Source organism: Delphinus delphis, chromosome 16 (genome assembly GCF_949987515.2).
Source record: "Delphinus delphis chromosome 16, mDelDel1.2, whole genome shotgun sequence".
In the NCBI taxonomy this organism is placed as follows: Eukaryota; Metazoa; Chordata; class Mammalia; order Artiodactyla; family Delphinidae; genus Delphinus; species Delphinus delphis.
Window position 1 is genome coordinate 34,315,426 of NC_082698.1, and position 19,521 is coordinate 34,334,946.

At 40.2% G+C, this 19,521-nt stretch overlaps 1 protein-coding gene across 5 annotated transcripts in view; it reads left to right on the forward strand.

Annotated features, from left to right (window-relative positions):
• CPEB3 (cytoplasmic polyadenylation element binding protein 3) overlaps positions 1-19,521 on the forward strand; it is a 177,847-nt gene that overhangs the window by 138,540 nt on the left and 19,786 nt on the right. For all 5 annotated transcript variants that reach the window (XM_060034474.1, XM_060034473.1, XM_060034476.1 and 2 more), the window contains 2 exons: positions 7,192-7,306; positions 17,543-17,724. In XM_060034474.1, the coding sequence (XP_059890457.1) occupies positions 7,192-7,306; positions 17,543-17,724 (297 nt within the window). The remainder of the gene's footprint in view (positions 1-7,191; positions 7,307-17,542; positions 17,725-19,521) is intronic.

Here is a 19,521-nt window from a genome sequence, read left to right on the forward strand (position 1 = left end):
AGGAAAAACTTAGGTAACGTGAACTTTTATGTGTACATTCCTCTCAAGAGTTTGAGTGATCGGCATGCCAGTGACAACATCCTTGCCCTAGCGCCATGGAACTGAAAATACACATTTATGTAGACATTGGACAAAATTGTCTGGCTGCAGCGCAAGAGTGCCTGAGGCTATGAACCTAGAAGTTAAAATAGCCAGTTTCATTGCCAAATCATATTTGAGCTTTTCTAACTGCTAGTTTTGTTTAGTAGCTTTGAGAAGAGTCTATGGGTCATTTCTTAATGTGTTGAAAATGGGCCAAATGAGATTGGAAAGAAGAGAGAGGTTAATCATTCACAAATAAAAATGCATTTTGACTTTTCCAGGAGACTCTTGGGAAGCAGAGCTGGTGGCCAGTAGCCTGGAGGACAGGGAGCCTTGCAGGCACACAGCATCATTGCAGTGGAAAGAGTGTCTATTATAGACTTGGGGTCAGATAAACCTGGGTTTCAGTCCTGAGTTGCTGTCACACTTCTGAGTCTGAGTTTCCTTGTTTTTAAAGTAGAGATAATTTTTACAGCATAACAGTTATGGTGAGTTTAAATGTGACAGTGTATGTAAAATGCCTAGCACAGTGGTGCAGTGTAGGTGCTCAAAACTGCTAGTTTCTTCTTTCTTTCAAAAGGGAATCATCTATCTTGCTTATACTTTCTAAGTGATGCGGGAATATCAGAAGTGATAACGAGCACTAGATGATTCTGATCACCGCGTGCGTCACCTAGTGGCATCAGAAATTTGCACTGATTAGGCCCAAGCCCTGGCGTACCCACTGGTGACCAGACAGTGTATTTCCATGCCTCTAGAAGGTAGCTTTCAGTGGAGTGAGGAGAGTGATTGGGGAGCTATAGAGGGGCAGCTGCTGGACAAGTTCTTACAGCAACACTGTCTGCCCCTCGGGAAAACCTTCGTTAATTCACCAGCATGCTGAGGAGCACAGAGCACTCACTACGGGTTGGGTGCTGTGCTGGGCAGTTGGGACCCACACAGAGATATGGTCTCAGCCTTAGAGGCCCCCAGAGTCCAATGGAGGGAAATAGCCAAGTGAATAGTAAGTGGAGTAAGGAGTCACAGGTGCTATGATGGAAGCATTATAGACGGTTGTTGATGTGGGGTGGCTCAAAAGCAAAGTGGTCAGGTGTTCTTGAGGGAGTCTGGAAAGCTTTTGGAGGGAAGATGTTTCTTTGAATCTTACGGTTGTAAGTACGGGTATTAATCATAGCATCTAATTGATAATGGCTTTATTATATCAAGCATAGAGCAAGGATGTGCATCACCATTTTCAGGGCACAGTTTATGCATGCTCTGTTTTTGTACTGGGTGCCCTTATGAAACAGTATACAGAGTGTTGTTTGAATTGTTCAACAGTAACTGAAGTTCCCAGTGGGGCTGTAAGCCTGTGGTTTCCACACATCAGGCTGTGTAGCCTGGTGCGGATGGCAGCAATTTCCTTTTTGTACCTGCACTGTTTCTTGATGCTGGTGGTGGGTGTGGAGCATCCTGGGAGAGTGTAAGAGAATTTCCCAGGGTTACTTTCGGCTTCCTGTCTAAGAAGAATCCAGGCTATTTTGCTGAGGTTCTTTGGGGCCTGTGATCTACTGGTATCTGAGGAATAGTCTTAGTGTGACAGTGAGAGCTTTTTGCTTTGAGTCCCAGTGGAGTTCTGCCTGGCGGCCCCAGAGCTGCCCAGGGTACAGAAGTCTCATCAAGGCCAGTGCCTCTGAGCAGCTGTTAAATTTCTTTCTGGCCACTTACCGCAGAAGGTACAGGGAGGGCGTCTTCTTATCCTCTCTATTGGGTGGAGGGCAGCCTTTGAGAATCACAGGTAGCATCTAAGCTCCACAAAGGTGGCTGAGCCGTTTGTTCGGGAGCTATGTGTTGAAAATTAGGTTGACATGAGATACCAAATGTGAATATACTTTGAAGAGTCCAAACCACAGTTATTGCTGTTACGGCTGTTGGTTTTGGTGGTTATAATAATAAAACAACCCCTTACACGTGGAAGAGATAAAGATGCCTCACAAACCACAAACTAGTTTATTTGTGATACTGTGGGGCACTCCAGTCATTCTGTGAGGTCTGTGATTCTTAAAATAGAATTGCTGACAGCTGGGGTGGGTCTGAGTTCATTACCACTGCAGCTGAGCTGTTGCAGCTGTATCAGCGGACCTAGGTTTAGCTGACTCATCCTGGTTGTCAGAAGAGCCGGGATGCTGCTGCTTACTGGGGAGAGCAGTCCTGATGGTTCTGCACTATTGTTTTTCTGATTCATGTACATTGAAAGGATTGTAGGATTAGGGAGAGAAAAATGGAGACTTTTTCCTGAAGAGCTTGAGTAGGAGTTTGAAGGTGTTGAAAAGAGGAAAAAGGAAATGGGGTGGGGTTGGGGCGATGCTGAGCTATGAGCTTTATGGATACTTTGTGGGAAAGAGATCAGATGGCAGGGAAGGGGGATTTGGTCAGGTGATTTCCTGAACTAGCCACCAGATTGCACTGTTGACTCTGAACAGTTCGGTTGCTTTTTGGAGCTGCTTTGAGCCCAACAAATGAAAAGGAAGGCACTGTGCAGTAGACCCTTCACGTGGTAGATGTTTGTAACCTAAGGAGAGCACCAGACCACATATAGGGTGAGATGTTTAAAATGAGCTCAAGATAACATTATTTACTGGTAGATAATGTCTAAATTCTAAATAGTGGGCTAAACTGAGAGAATGCTAGAGCTATAGGGAGATTTGGTCATGTTCAGAAACTTGAAGTCCTAAGGCTTGTGTTTAAAACTGTTCTTACTAAAACTGTATGTTTTCTCTTATGCTGTTATTAAAGATACAATAAAAATGCATTTTATATTTAATTTTAACTTAGAGGCTTTTGCAAATTTTCAGTGAAATTGTCTTTTTAGGAAATGATGTTATCTTGTAGCATCCTGTCAAAATAAGTGACCTCTATTGCATTTCTTAAATTTTTTTCCTAGAAATTAGCCTAATCCTATCCCTATTAATGACTTTCAGTTTTAACCAGGATGAAATTTTAGTTAACTCTTTGAGAGCAATAGCAGGAAATAAGTGAGGAAAAGGCCTTGATTGGAGTGAAATTTCTATGATGTTTTGTTCAATTAGTTCAACCTTATTATTGCCATATTTTGATACATACTAAGAGTAAGATATAATAGGGCAGTATTACCCAAAGTGTGGATATGAATAGGTGTTACGCAAAAAAATAGGTTCCATGGAAGTAATTTTGGAAATGCTGGCTTAAACAACATTCGAATAGATTCATTTCCTGTAGAACTTCTTAGAGCCTTTAATTAATATACACCAGTGTCTGCTGTGAAGCTCCAAGAAGGAAGTTTATAACTTTTTCCTAAACACTGCTTTTAGGAAACACAACCCTAGGGATCTACACTTCACAGAACACACTTTGGGAAACCTTGAAAAGGAAAATTAGTGCTTTTAGTACTAACTGTTGCTATTACATATTAATGTTATGTTCTTTTAGATTTCTTGACGGCTGTTCTTTTAGATTTCTTGATGGCTGTTGAAGTCACTTTATGGTATAAATTGGTATATTTATACTACCAAGCTTTATGTTTGGTTTTTGCCTTTATCCTTAAAGAGATTTTGCCTTTGGAGATAAGCAGTTATACAAAGCCAATTATTAATTAAGGAGATAAAAATTTAGAAGACAAATAATTCAGCTAAAAGTAGGTTTATGGTCCTGACCAGAACTTCCACAGGAATACATGCTTAAAAAAGAAACTAAAGAAAAACCATTTTTTAATTTTGTCTCGTAAGTGTTTATGCAATAAAACATTCCATTGTGAGGAGCTGTATGGTAACTAAACCTTTCTAACCAGAAATCACAGACTGGGGCCCACAGGATAGATCTGGCCTGCAGATAGTTTTGTCTAGCGTGTACAAGTGACTTTATACATTTGAATTAGTTCCCAGCATTCAAAAATCTTGAAGTTTCATGTAAAAATCTGAATTTCTAGCTACTTTTGAGAAATGGAAAAGTCTGACAACACATTCACAAATGATAACTTCTAGCTGGAGCTGAGAGGTGTCTGCTTCCTTTAAAAAGAGTGGTTTAACACTGCTGTATTTAAAATAGGTAACCAACAAGAACCTGCTGTATAGCACAGGGAGCTCTGCTCAGTATTCTGTAATAACCTAAATGGGAAAAGAATTTGAAAAAGAATAGATACATGTATACGTGTAACTAAATCACTTTGCTGTACACCTGAAACTAACACAACATTGTTAATCAACTATAGAAAATAAAAATTTAAAAAAATAAATAAAAGGAGTGGTTTACTCCATTGTGTCACTGCCTGCCTACTAACCAGTTGTCCTGGTAGCTTGACATGTTTATGCTGCCTGTCTGGCCCTACAGACATTTGTTTTTGTGTATCCGGTCATGGCATGGCCAAAGGGCTAGTGGGTGCCCCCTCCCAGATAGCCTCTTCCTAGGGTCACCTTTGTAATCAAATGTGGTCAGGTTTCTTCAGGAGGCAGTGTTGAAACCATGTCAGGCTCATTTAAGGTAATCTTCACCATTCTTCACCTTATCCTTGTCCTTAGGATGTTGTGGCTTTTACTGCCCAGTATAGCCTATTTGACAACATCCTGCAAGAGTTGTTACACACACACACACACACAGAGTAATCCCTATGTATGTAAAAGCTGTTTTGCCAGGGGAAGTTTATGTTGAATTAGGACAGAGATCTAATTTCATCCTTTCTCAAAAATTATTAAAGAAATAAAGATAATAAAAAAAACAGTTCTTTTACTTATATTCTACCCCTTCTACAAAATATCTGAGTCAGCTTATAAAGTACGGGATTAAAAGAGTAGAGAAACACGTATATATATTTTTTTCGAAGAGTGAGTCAGAAAGATAGAACATGGATATTAGACCCTGAGAATAAACCTTAGAAGATGGAGAACATGCCTGTATGAGAATGGTCTTATATTTCAGAGAGAAACCAGAGTGTGAATGGAACTTCTCAGTGCAAACAGTACCACAGTATTACTTTTTGCTTAGCTCTTAGAGTGTACTGATGTTGGCCTGTGTTGACATTTCTCTGAATCTGCAGTGGTGTGAGCTCTGAGGAGCTGTTCTGTGGTGGCAGCTGGGAAATGTGGGTTTTGTGAATAGGATTAATCATTACTGTCTCCCTAGTCCTCTTCCTGTATTTTTACCAAGAATAGGGTAAGGGAATGGGTTGTGTGTGATGTAATGAAGGGGGGTGGGAGGGTGTCAGAGGGAAGAAGAGGCAGCTATGGAGACCCTCAACAGGCAGGTTTGAGATCGTCTGCAGAGTTCTTTTGAGCAGCAGTAACCTCCAGCTATTGTACAAGGCTACATTTTCTGTACTTGTGATTAAACGAAACCAGAACACTATGGATACTACACAGGAATTGTTTTCATTTGTGAGCCATATGAGCAAACTCAGTTATCATAAAGTTAATGGAATTACCTGGTCCTGAAGCTGCCTTAACTACTTAATAAAGGATGAGACTAGAAGAAGAGAGGGCTCTGTGTAGAAAAAGATTTGCCCTACTTTTTTTTTTTTTTTTTTTTTTGGTGACGTTAGAATCCTTTTTCTTAGTGTCAGGACATTGTGTTTTTAATTAAAAATTAATAATGGGCCCTCATGAAGGCATTTGAAAGTGGTGTTTTATGGTATTGGTGAATCTGCCTTTGTGGTAAATGTCAAGGGAACAATAATTTAGTCAAACAGACCAAATTTTACAAGGAAAGAACTGGATTTTTTTTTTAAGTGATAAAGGTAGAGCAGATGCCTGAGTGTTAACAGAATTACAAACAGGTCCAAGGTTTTAGGGTCTAGGGAAGAAGTGGAGATTTTATGGCTTCTGGCTAACTGGTGAAGGCAACTGTGTCATAAAAGCCCAAAAAGCTGCGGGGCGGGGGGGTACATTTTGTAACAATCATAAGGAACGTGTAGCCTGCTTCTAACTGAGCGATGCCAGTGTTAGAGATGACCCAAGATGTTTTGAAAGTGTAATTGACAGATTTACTACCTTTCAAATAGGAGTACTCCTGGATATAGCCAGGCCACATAAGAAATTATCATATGTGTTTCCTTGCATTGTGTTGTTGATTGAGTAATGGGGAAAAAGAAGAATTTTGTTGACACTAAGAAAATGAAAATTCAGCTGTTTTGTTTCCTATCCTAATTGATGAGGGGAAAGGAGAGGGGTGTTCCTTAAAGACCGACACTATTTTCTCTGCTTCTATACCTGGCCTACTTCCCAGCGCGCATGGCCAGCTGAGCGACTGGTTGGTTTTCAGGCAGTGCTGAAACTGGCCTTTCGGTATGAGAGGGTTTTTTGTGCTTTCTTTGTTTTGTTTTGTTTGGTTATGGATTGAAAGGAATATGCCTTAAGGTTACGATTCTGATGGAATACCTTATTTTATATGATAATGGTAAAACAGTGTAAACTATGGGCAGGAAGTCAGAATCCCAGTGAAGAGACATTACCAGTGAGAAATATGTCATAGAGATTTTTTTTTCTATTCTTTGAAAATTTGCTTCATTTCCTGGGCTTACCTTTATTTAACCAGACTTGTTTAGGAAAATCAGATCAACCAAAAGTCGATAAATCTGTGACCTTCAGGATTTGATATTGCTGGTAATTGTGTGCTAACTTGATAAGTGTTAAACTGTGTTAAATCATATTGCTGAAAGAGAAATGTTTTAATTTTAGGGGGTGATCATTTAAAATCCAGACATATGGATAATTTTTAGAAAATATTCCCAATGTTCCTGTCCCTCTTTAGGTGAGCTCTTAAAAAACTAAGTGCTGTAATGTGACAGGTTATAAACAGTCTAACATGTGTTAAAATTCAAAACCCAGACTCTATCTGTAAAAGACTGCCCTTTTTTAAACCACAGGTGGTTTCTGAAGGTTTCATGGTATATGTCTAGAGTGTTGAGTCTAATACCTGTAAGTAGATTCCCCAAGAGTTCTATTGGAAGGCACTTAATGCAGATTACATTAACTAATAACTGGATTTTGTTTGGGTTGTGTATGTTGTAAAATGCACAAATCAGTGGGTTTGTCTTTAGTCACCTTATTCTCATTTGGGGTTGATGGAAATGAAGTAAGGACCAAGTAAACGACTTTTTTTCAGGTGCAAATTCGACCATGGAACCTAAGTGACAGTGACTTTGTAATGGATGGTTCTCAGCCTTTGGACCCCAGAAAAACTATCTTTGTTGGGGGAGTTCCACGACCCCTTCGAGCTGGTGAGTGGAAATAGTAACACCACAACAACAAAACCAACAACAGAATCCCCAATGTGTTTAGTCTTCAATATTTTCTAGGTTTCTGGTCAGCTATGCACAATCTCCAAAAAGAAGGCTGTCAGGTCAGTTTCACTGAGCTGACCCTTAAATGTTTTCTCCCAAGACGTTGTATTTTCTTATGGTACAAGAGTGAATTTCATTAAATTGTTATTTCAGAGGGATGAATTCTAATTAGTGCCTCCCTGTTCAACCAATTATTTTTAAAATAATAACAATACATTTGGCAGTGTGCATTCTTACGCCAGTTAGCATTGTTACGTATGACAGAAAAAGAAGTCACCCCATCAGAAATCTGTCCAGTGCAGCTGTGTGCCCACTTAGTCAGTGAGGAACCAAACCACTGCTAGAAATTGTGTCACTGGGAATCAAACTGAACTTTTCCCAAGTGAAACAGGTTCCTATTTTTTCTTATGTACTTTGAAAAGTGAGGTATGTATTTGAGCATCTTTATTTTGACTTCTTGAAAGCTCCCCTGTTTTTTGTTTTTTAAGTACCTTTCCAATGATGAAATAATTGTGCCTGCTGGGATTGGGCAGAATCATTATTGACTGGGGCATTTAAAGTGATGCTGTGCTGATGACTTCAATATTTAAATCCAAAGACAAATCTAATTGGTTGTGGATTAGTGTGATTGCCCGTGGAATATAATAAAATTATTTGTAAGAACAGAGTTTTCAAAATGCTTAAAATAGTTGAGTTTATTTTTTTTTAAATAAGATGAAAAAATAAGGTAGCTGTTGCCGCTGTAGTAGCAAAAAGGACAGTGTTATCTCTACGTTAGTGTAAGCAAGTAGACTTAGTTCTACTTAAAAAGTAAAAGAAAAAGCAGAGGTCATTAAAATCAAGTTGTGAAACAGAATTGTAAAATGTACCTACAGCTCTTTGGCTCTATGACTTTGGGGACTTCTTAATTCTGAATGTTCCTCAACATTTCTAACATATTTATTCAAATCTCAACTCCAATCTACTCCTGAAAGATAAGTTTTAGGTCTGTATAAAGATGTATTCGTAATTCCATTTTGAAGGACTTTTAAACATATTAATCATGACTGTGGAGTTTGTAATCTTATGGTACTTCAGAAAGTCAAGCATCACTGGGTCTTTTTCTCATTCTCATGGAAAACCTGCCCAGAGAAGGAAAGCAAAACAGCAGAGATGCTTCCCCCTTCATCTGCTGTCAGAAAATAAAGTCTAAGCAGGGCTAACTCGCACGTGAACAGCATTATGAGATGAGGGCCAATGCAGCCCTTTGTTTCTAAACAGCTTGTGCTTTAAAAAAAAAAAAATGTGGGTGGGGGCACTGTGTAATATTCCTGGCTTTTTCTAACTGGTGGTGTGTTTAGGAGTGGAGAGGGAGAAAAGTTCCCTTTGATAGTGTTTTAACTGCAAATGGATTCTACAAAAATGGACATTCATTGCTAGTATTCTAGCTGTTCTTTTCTGCAACTAAATACAAGCACAAATTAGTTTTAATATCTCAGCCCCTCTCCTTTTTTCTTATCTGGGAATCTGAAAAAAAAAATTTCTGAAAGAAAAGTTCCCACAGTTGTAAAGATAACAGAACTGGCTTTAACCTCTTATGTCTGTTTTTAAGTCACAGACACAATAGTTTATAAACTAAATTCCCTTTTTTATTAGCCACTCTTCATTGTTTCTGTTTAAATCATTTGAAAGGATAGGTGTGGGCCTCTATATCTTTTTCTTTCTATAAATCTTGTGATGATATGTTTTTCACACTGTTCTTATGATTGCACTGACACTGCAAGACAGGAAACCCAAGATGCTAAATTATATTCTTTCTTTAACATTCTGTGTCTATAAGATGCTGCAAGTTCTACGGTTAAACAAGAATTATGTTTAGTTATCTAGTCAGAAATGGGATTTTGTGTTCCCTGCCTAGATAGTACATAATTTGTAAATTTCAAAGTTCTTTTTTCTCTAACGTAAGCTAAATTATTTTGTTTTAAAATTTTGTTTTTGCCATTATTGGCTAGTAATCTACAGTCACTTGGTCTAATGGCAGTGTTCCCCCATGCCAGCACCTCCGATAAGTGTAGCTAGTTTCTAGAAGGCTAAACAATCTACATTAGCATCTTAGAATTTTACTCTGTCTATCCAAGACTTCCAGATTGGAGGCCACGTAATCTAGATGAAAAGAGTTCTTTGGAACACACTGAGCTTTGTGGATTGGTGTGTGTCTTGGAATAGAAGACTGTTTTTAAAAGAATTCATTTTGACTTTGCTAGACAATCTTAAATTGAATACAGTGCAGTTCACTTGAATAATAAACGTATTGAGCACGCACTGTGTTACTGGCACTGAGAAAGTGCACATCATGCCACACTGAATGGACATCCCACTATCATGTTGAACAAGTCGTCATCTACAGAATCAAAGATTTCAGAACAGAAGAAAATGAGAAATGTATGAATAGAATACTAACTCAGTTAATTGGATGCTAAATTATACTCCTTAACATAATGATTCTCAAATTTTGGTTTTTAAATACTTCAGGGCATTTTTTATTATTTCCAGGGATGTCGTGGTTATGAATTCTGAAAAGTCTTAAAACTATTTCAGGCACTATATACAAGGTGATCCTAGACTAGATATCAGTGATGAGACTCAACAGGTGACATTTTATGTGTCCAGATTGATTTTCACCTTATCCTGGGCCAAAAATGGTCCTTCAGCACTTTACAGTGACTAAAATGTTATCACTCAAGAATTATTCCTTTGGATCTTGTGAGGCTTTTTATCTTTGACATTTTCCCATTGTAAGACAGGGACCATTATCACTAATAAGTTATTCTAAATATAGTTATCCCACCGAATAGAAGTGCAGAAACACTTCTAAAGAAACAAGGCAACCTGTTTTAAGTGGTATTGTCTTGACTGAGGAGTTTAGGTTGCTCCTTCTGACCTTTTGACAAGCGTGACTTTTAAAACTTCAGGTTGGAAAAAATCAGGGGCCTAGAAAAATTAGCCTGAAAATGGGAAAATATCAGTGGAAAATCTAGATGAGTTTCCCCGAAGTTGGACTGCCTGATTGTTGCCTTCTCTAAGTCAAATAATACACACTTCTACGTCTCTTGTCTCTCCCTTCCATCACTCCTGACAGTGACAGTGGCAAGCCGAGGATGGTTTGCCTGAAGTCTCCTGGTGTTTCTCCATCTTGCTTTCCTTCCACTCCCCACTTCTCCCCACCCCGACGCTAGGAAAGGCCGTGGGTGGACTCGCCATGCCACCGTGTGGCTAAAGAGTACATATTCCTCAGAGAAGTCAGTACAGGGAAAGGGGTGGTCTGTCTGTCTGGTCTGTCTCTCCTCCCGCTACTACCTGGACGTGCAACAGCATGTTGCCACTCTTCATTCAAGTGTTGTAAGCAGCATGTCTTCCTAAATCTCAGTATGGACATATCGCTGTTGCGTATCCCTGTGACATTAGAACCTCTCCAGACCACATCTCTTTGCTCTGAGAGCAACTAAGTGCCAGCTAAGGGCTTGGGGGTTATGAGGAGACCACCAGGAAAAAGTGGAAAACGAAGGATCTGGTCCCTGTGTTCTTCCCTGGTTTGTAAACGTGAGTGTTCTCTGACTCTAGCTTCTTGGCTTAGACATCTCATTTGGGGGCTGCCTCAGTGATCAAGCTTTGGGACCCATCCACTTCCAATTTTGATCAGGCTTGAAAAACCCTCAGTCTTCCTCTCTAATTAGAGGCATCTGTGAGCTGTTCCTCCACTTAATGAATTCCTTCTGACGGTTTATCTGACCAGGTCCTGCAGAACAGATCAGTCTTGAGTTCCTAGAGCCTACCATTTGCCCATCATCTTTGGGTCTCCCATCTTCCTAACTATTGCTCTGATGATTCTTTCCTGTCTTTTTCTCCCCTGCTAATATTCTGTGATGGATCCTGAAATTTCCTTCTCCACCTTCCCGCCTCCCAACTCCCCCCACTCACTGTTGTGAGGATGGCTTTCTATGGAAATTCTAGGGAAAAAAATTTTTGAGGTAAATATTCAGTAAGGTATGACATACATCTAGAGAACATACATGATGAATTTTTCTAAGAGCATTTATTTCAGACATTCTGCAAACATACTGGTAGTCCACATGTATTAGGAATCACATCCTGATTTATGATTAAGGAAATAGGAGTATTATAACCATAGCCTTTTTGTTCAGTGAAGTGGTAGCAGGCAGAAATCATCTGTATGTCAAGTTTGTCAGCACTAGAAGCTTTTTCTTTTTTTTTCTGTCTCTCTTTTTTTTTTTTTTTTTTGGCTGCACCATGCAGCATGTAGTATCTTAGTTCCCAGACCAGGGATGGAACTCGCACCCCCTGCAGTGGAAGCACAGAGTCTTAACCGCTGGACCTCCAGGGAAGTCCCCCTGCCAACACCTTTTTTTTTTTTTTTAACATCTTTATTGGAGTATAGTTGCTTTAGAATGTTGTGTTAGTTTCTGCCATATAACAAAGTGAACCAGCTATATGTATACATCTATCCCCATATCCACTCCCTCTTGCGTCTTCCTCCCACCCTCCCTATCCCACCCCTCTAGGTCTCACAAAGCACAGAGCTGATCTCCCTGTGCTATGCAGCTGCTTCCCACTAGCTATCTGTTTTACATTTGGTAGTGTATATATGTCAATGCTACTCTCTCACTTCATCCCAGCTTACCCTTCCCCCTTCCCTTGTCCTCAAGTGCATTCTCTACGTCTGCATCTTTATTCCTGTCCTGCCCCTAGGTTCATGAGAACCTTTTTTTTTTTTTAAGATTCCATTAGATGTGTTAGCATACGGTATTTGTTTTTCTCTTTCTGACTTATTTCACTCTGTATAACAGACTCTAGGTCCATCCACCTCACTACAAATAACTCAATTTCATTTCTTTTTGTGGCTGAGTAATATTCCATTGTATATATGTGCCACATCTTCTTTAGCCATTCATCTGTCGGTGGACACTTAGGTTGCTTCCATGTCCTGGCTATTGTAAATAGTGCTGCAATGAACATTGTGGACACCTTTTTTTTTTTTTTTGTAGAATCTTTTTCTTTCACCAAGTCCCAAGTTCAGAATGAGTTGTCTCAGATAAACTCCAGAATTGGCATACTGACTTGATTAACTGCATTGCCCTTAGGCTTAAGGATTTTATAATGTCTGTGTTTGTTTGCTCCTCCTCCAAAAGAGCAAACTCTCACCCACAGCCGATGTCAAAGTTTGCCCTATCAGTGGCAGTTTGAGCAACATTAGCATAAAGCCAAAGTAAGACTGGGATGAACTGATGCTTATGGAGCAGAAACCAGGCCAAGTAAATGTTAAGCAAAGATTTATGAGTAGAGGGAAAAACAACTGCTGGACAAAACTAAACATTTGAGCACTGCTCTTTGCCCAGCAGTGTGCTCAGAGCTCTCATGTATGTTTAATCCTCATGATAACCCTGTGAGGTTATAAGTGGTAGACTTTTCATTGTAGAGATAAGGGAGCAGAGTTCAAAGGGGGTGATTAGTCAAGACCACAACAAGTGAAAAAATCAAGGTTCAAACTCAGATCTCCAGACTTCAAGTTTGGGGCTCTTTGCACAGAAGGAAGCTGCTTTATCAAGCTGAGATCTGAGATCTGTTGTCTCAGTAACAGCAATAATAGTCAATCTGGTACCAGCTCGATTTAATCAAGTTAAAACTCTTATCCTTCTTACTTAGTTGGTTGTTCATATCATTTATTTGAAAATATTCTTAACTTCCCAACGTCTCATGCAGGGTGGAAGCTAATGAGCACATTTCCTCCACTAAAGATGTGTGAACTGCTCTCATGAACCAACTCAGCAATCGTAAACCCAGAAAGTCCACCTTCAAGTTGAATTTTCCTTTCTTTCAGAAGTCCAGACCCCTTGTAATCCTGAGGTGCCTTATGCCTCTTTCCTGTCTGCTTTGTTATTTCCAAAGAGGAGAAATGTAGCTTCTAGATTCACAATTTAGAATTGTGTGTAGTATTTCCCTCAGGAATCCTCATTCCTGCTCTACCCAGTTTGGCTCTCATAGTGTCTCAGACTTATACATTGCCTTAGGCTAGCTTTGAAATCTAATTAAATGACAGGAACAGGATCCTGGGGTGGGGCAGGATGGGGAGTCACCATGATTTTCTTTCTGATGAACTGAAGTCCCTTTCAGATCTCTGTGAAGAATTAGGAGCAAAACAAGGAACCACAGTTGGGGTTCAGATTCACCTTCAGGGCATAGTCACCACAACCCAGAGGAATTCATGGAAACGCTATACACTACATACAACTGCAATATTCTTGTTTCCTTCTCCAGTCTGGGACCTGGTGAAGCTCATCACAAGAACCAATGTGTGGGTTATACTCATAGAAGTGTACTGTTACCATGGAACAGTTGTTTATGAGATGACTTGAGTTGTCTTAAGAGCACAGAACATCTTATCCAAAGTACAGAATACCCTTGGATATAGCTATCAGAACTCCTAATTTCCCACCCCTGTGGTGACCAGACAGACGCCGTGAACACTGTCTGGATGGGAAGGAAAAAATAGAAGTGGTTTGGAGCTTCCTGACTTCCTCATGGACTCTATGCCTGCTGTCACCTCCATCTGTCTGAATTTCAGCCTCTACCTGTATGTCCTGCTCCGGTAGCCTCATCTTCCTCAGGTTAAATGTTAAGAACGTGCTCTGGGGAGCTACGCTGTCCTTGTCCTCTGCAGAGGATGGTTTAGAATGAGGATTCACTGTCATAGGTTTAGTAGGTGGTTTGATTACATTTTCCAGATAAGACACTTCCTTGATCAAGGACTCACATTTCTTTTTTTAATTTAATTTTATTTATTTATTTATTTTTGCGGTACGCGGGCCTCTCACTGTTGTGGCCTCTCCCGTTGCGGAGCACAGGCTCTGGACACGCAGGCTCAGCGGCCATGGCTCACAGAACCAGCCGTTCCGCGGCATGTGGGATCTTCCCGGACCGGGGCACGAACCCGTGTCCCCTGCATCGGCAGGCGGACTCTCAACCACTCCGCCACCAGGGAAGCCCAAGGACTCACATTTCTTGAGCAGGATTGAGATCATAAGGTATAGATAGACCCACGAAGGTTTTAGTTGATTTCTACCTGATCCTTACTGCTTTTTTTCTCTCTTCCTCCCAAGTAGTCAAAATGGTAGCCCTCTTCTTGGTTTAGCTCCCCCCTAATCAGAGGAAGGGAATTTATATGGGACTTTCCTACATTAACTGATAATACTCACTCTAAAGAACCCTTTAAAACCTAGTCTCTAAAAGTAGTGGTACATTATGACATCTGTAGGTGAATTTGTATCTTCCATATTAAAAATATTTTCGGATTGGGAATTTGTAGGATTTGAGGAGAGCTTGCTCTGTGTTTGTTAGTTACCTGTGTAGTGGATGAATTGTTAGTATTTTTTTTTAGTGCTGTTTTTACCAACTGGTTACTTTTCTCAATAATTAAAAACTCTGTTTAGTACTTAGGTGACATACCTATTGTGTTTGAGCCCAGCATGAGTTTAGCCTGCAAGAAGTATTCACTAAAGTGAAGACTTGCTGATTGAGTAAAGGACCAAATACAAACAGCAGTTGTTTGGTCATTATTTACTTTCCTTCAAGGGTCATCACAGTATTAGAACTTTTGTAGTTAAAATACAGATTAAGGTAGAGAGATGGGTAATCTTCATGTTCTTCCCCCCCAGAAAACTTCCTTTAGCCACCTTGGTTTCTTTCTTGTAGCTTCTCAACAAATTGCCCTTCACTTGAGTGAGACTTCATTGGCTCAAATGCCTGCAGAGTTTTGGGTGGCCAAGAAAATGACTGTATATAAGCTTTTAAGTGGAAATTATTTATTTATATAGTTTTCATAAAAACAGAAGTGAATGAGGGTTTCTTTTTCCTATCAAAAGTACGTAACTGCCAGCAGCAGCAGCCATGACCTAATCTTTGGCACGTGAAGATGATTTTCCAGCAGCCAGATCCACAAAGTGCTTGTGGAAGGTGCCATCTCTGGCATCTGAGGATCCCTAAGGTTCCTTTGGAGACCAAGATGCAGTAGAAGAACCTGTGGTTACGGTAACTCTTCTCTTCAGCTGGAGCTTCAGGCTCGCAGCTGGTATGTATACCTTCTTTGTAAATTAGGTATTTTCTTGAATCCTTCCTAAGGGTGGAAGACAAGTGTATTCAGTCCCTTGACAACATTCTTTTCCTGGCCATTCACCAGGCTGAGGGAGTTTTCACTGTCTTATTCCATTCCAGAGGAAACCAGGTCTTTGGAAAATTAGTGTTTAATTTCCAGGCCCTGAGGTTACATATTTTACTAAGCCCACTTGACTAATAAAGGAAATTCATTAATGACTGCAGTGAATTAATCCCACGTTCAGTTTCTTGTTCTCTGTAACTGGAATAATGTTAGCTACGTGAGGAAGTCCCCAAGCCATCAGAAGTTGTTGGGGTGAAGTATGAGGACCCACTGAACTCTGATATTTAGGGTACACACATGATTCTTATTGCATTGTTTGAATGAGTGTGATTCCTGGATCCTGCCCCAAGACTGCAGTCAGGGTTCACTTGGGCTCTAACCAGCAGTGTTCCCTTGGCTGATGTGACTCAGTAATTCTGATCATAATGGGATCATTGGGATAGCTTTCTGCTGTTCTGTCTTTAAAATCACTTATTCTCTGGCTTAATTATTGCTAGTTTATTTTCTCACCTTCTGAAAATTACCTGTTGGTTGGAAGTCATTCTTCCAGTTAGAAACAGGCACTTAGAAAACAATTACCAGTATTAGGCAGTCTGGTTTGGGGACAAATTTTGAAGAAGTTGAATAGAAAGACAGCCTTTCTGTCTGGCGATATAGCTTTCTTACTGCCTCAGCAGCTTCCTATTACAGGAACCAGTAGTACTTGGCTTTCCTTCTGTTTGTAGAAATCTTACACCGTTCAGCCCTTCAGCCCTTGTACCCGCTGCAGAGTTCTTCCCCTACCCCTCCAGGTTGTGCTGCTTTCCTTCTCCCCAGATACTGATTCCTGTGGAGATCTACTGTCTGATGGTCTTTGCACACTGGCTGTGTCCGAGGTCATCATCTGTCTTCCCTGTCTGCTCCTTTCCAAATGCCATGTGTAGGTGTTTGAGGGAAGTGGATTCTTGGGTCGTTCGCCAGGGGTAGGACTAAGTCTTTTGGACTTAAACCATGTGAGTGGCCTGAAAGGAATGGTCATACCTGGAGGAGGTGCCATCCAGTATCAAGTAAACAATTACCTTCAGGCAATTTGGATCCAGGTAAGTAACTGCTATGTGTCTCTTCATGGTACCTTTTGATGAGGACAATTTTAGAATATCAGACCTTTGGAATGGTCCAATTTCCAAGTGCCTTCTGTACAGGTGTTTTGCAAATATACCAATATAAAGGTATACTTAGAAGAAATATGGTGAGGTGTGCAGACCAGACCTCTGGATTTATAGCAGGGTGTAGGATGGGTATGTTTTTACTGCCTTTGTAGCAACTTAGTGTTTCCTGGCACATTGTAAGTGCTCAATAAACCATAGCTGCTGTGATCATTTTTAGTACTATTATTTAAGAATTCAGTGTGAGAAGTTAGTATGGAGAGTTCTCAATTGGGAGAGTATATACTCTTAAAATCTTTATTTTTTTTTAATTGTAGAGATTTACTTTAAGCCTGTAAACATATTGCCTCTAGTTAAAATGAATTAAATTCTTTTTTTTAATTAAATTCTTCCTATAGCTTGAGCTTAATATAGTAGTGTGACTTTAGTAATTGCTTTCAGTCCTAGAGGTCAGTAAGTAGAGCTGTTTCTTATTAACTTGTTAGGGTACCTGAAATGCTTTGCCTACCCAGGGCCCACTCCAGTGGACTAAGCAGTTAGAAATTAGAACAGGAGGATTGCTGATAGATCACTTCTGTTATACTGTTGCTGAAATTCTGATTATGTAAACTCTTAAAAATTTTTTTTCATTTTGTTTTCAAATATCCTATGAGGAGCTCCCCTGCTTGAGTTGTAAGACTGGTGTAGACACTCTTCATGAGACTTAACATGGCTTTTCCGTTTCTTAATTACACTGCATGATCCTTACATAGTCCTTCCTTCTCCTGGGCAAGAGTACCTTCTAAACATTTATAACGAACAGTGTTTATTTTCTTGCAGTTGAACTGGCAATGATCATGGACCGTTTGTATGGCGGTGTCTGCTATGCTGGCATTGATACGGACCCAGAGCTGAAGTACCCCAAAGGTGCTGGCCGCGTGGCATTCTCCAATCAGCAGAGTTACATTGCAGCCATCAGCGCTCGCTTTGTGCAGCTCCAACACAATGACATTGACAAACGGGTAAGCAACTGCTCAGGGTATAATTGCTATGGGAAAGAAATGAAATTTATTCTGTGGGCCCCTGGGGAGAAAAGCACCTTGTGATCAAAGTGAGCAGCTCTGCCTTACATGACATTAGTCCATGAGTCCATCTAGGCTGCCTGAAAAAGAGAGTGCCCTTTGTATTTAAGGCGTTAATGAACTTTCTGCCTCACGCATCCCCAGGGTGATGTTACACTTACGAAAATAACACTGCAGAATTTAGCAAAGCAAACCAGTGCTGTTCAAAATATGATGCCAACAGCACGTTAACGAAGATTGAGAGCTGGTAATCTGCTTGACCCATGTGGTACTCTTAAAACAAACAAACTTGAACTAACATTTAATGTTAATATTCAGGAGTATACATAAAATTTTGAAGTTCTGGTTTCTTTTAAAATTGCAAGAACATAGGGACTTCCCTGGCATTCCAGTGGTTAAGACTCCATGCTTCCACTGCAGGGGGCACGGGTTCAATTCCTGGTTGGGGAACTAAGATCCTACATGCCACGCAGCATGGCCAAAAAAAAGTGCAAGAGCATACGTGGTAGCAGTCATTGGAGCCAAATAGCTGCTGTCCCCTCCAGTCCCCTCTCCAACTCCCATAGTTCTCCTGCTCATACCAAATATACATATCCATTACCTGCCTCTTTGCTCATTGGTGTTACCTACCTGACCAGTAGAGGCACTCAGATTTGCTAACTCTCATCTAAACAGGGGGCAGTAGAGCTCTAGGGCATTGGTGTGTTCAGTTGGGTTTGGAGACAGACACAGGTTTAAATTCCTTAAATTCCAGCTCTGCTGCTGTTTGGAAGCTTGGGGGGAATAGAAGGTGTTAGTAGCTAATCTGGGACCTGTATTGATAGATTAAAAGATCAAGTGGGAGAACATCAAGTCTAAACACCTCCCTATGCAATTGTACAGTGGTTGTTAATGCTTCCAGCAAAGGCTGTTCTTGGGGCATACACTGGACTAGAATAAGTAAAGTAGTAAATATGTTGTATTACAAAGTTTCACCTATACTCTCTATGGTTGACTGACTAATTTTGCGTAGTAGACCTAAGTTTCTTAGGAGGTGAAAGTTTCAATTGGTGATGAATTTTTTTATAGTCAACAAGATTACATTTTCTTTAAGACATAGATCAAATTACAAAAGCCAGTGCTTAAAATAAATAGTCTATTTGCTGCATCTACTGGGATCCTTAAAAGTAAGTAGTGGTGGTTTGTTTTTTAATTAAAATGAATGAAGTTTTACAGAATTTTGAAACACTCTGAATCAGTGGAAACTCAGGGGTGATAAACATTCAGCTCCATTCCTAGTTTTCAAGTGCCCACAGCACCCCTTCTGTATCAGTAATTCCCCTACAGACTGTAAGCTCCACAGAGCTTACCCATTGCTTGATGTACAGACACAGTAGATGCTTGATAAACCTTTGTTGAATTGACAAATGGTGTTATGTGGAGTGTTCTCTTAACTACCGCTGCTGGTGGACTTGCTAGTGCCTATACATTTGTGAGTCTGAAGCCCCAGATTCCATTACATTTAGACCGCTCTTGCCCCCATCACTGGTGATCCCAGGAAATAAACTTAACCTGAAGAGCGCTTATGTTCTCATCTCTATCGAAGTAGCTTTCTTTGTTCCCCTCTGAAGCCAGAACTAATGAGACTTCTCAGGAGGTAGGTCCTAGAGATGATAAAAGAAGGTTCCACTTGCTCATGCTTATATCTTTCCTTTGCTCTCACCCTAACAACCTCCTGGCCTATTCCTTAGTTAGAAG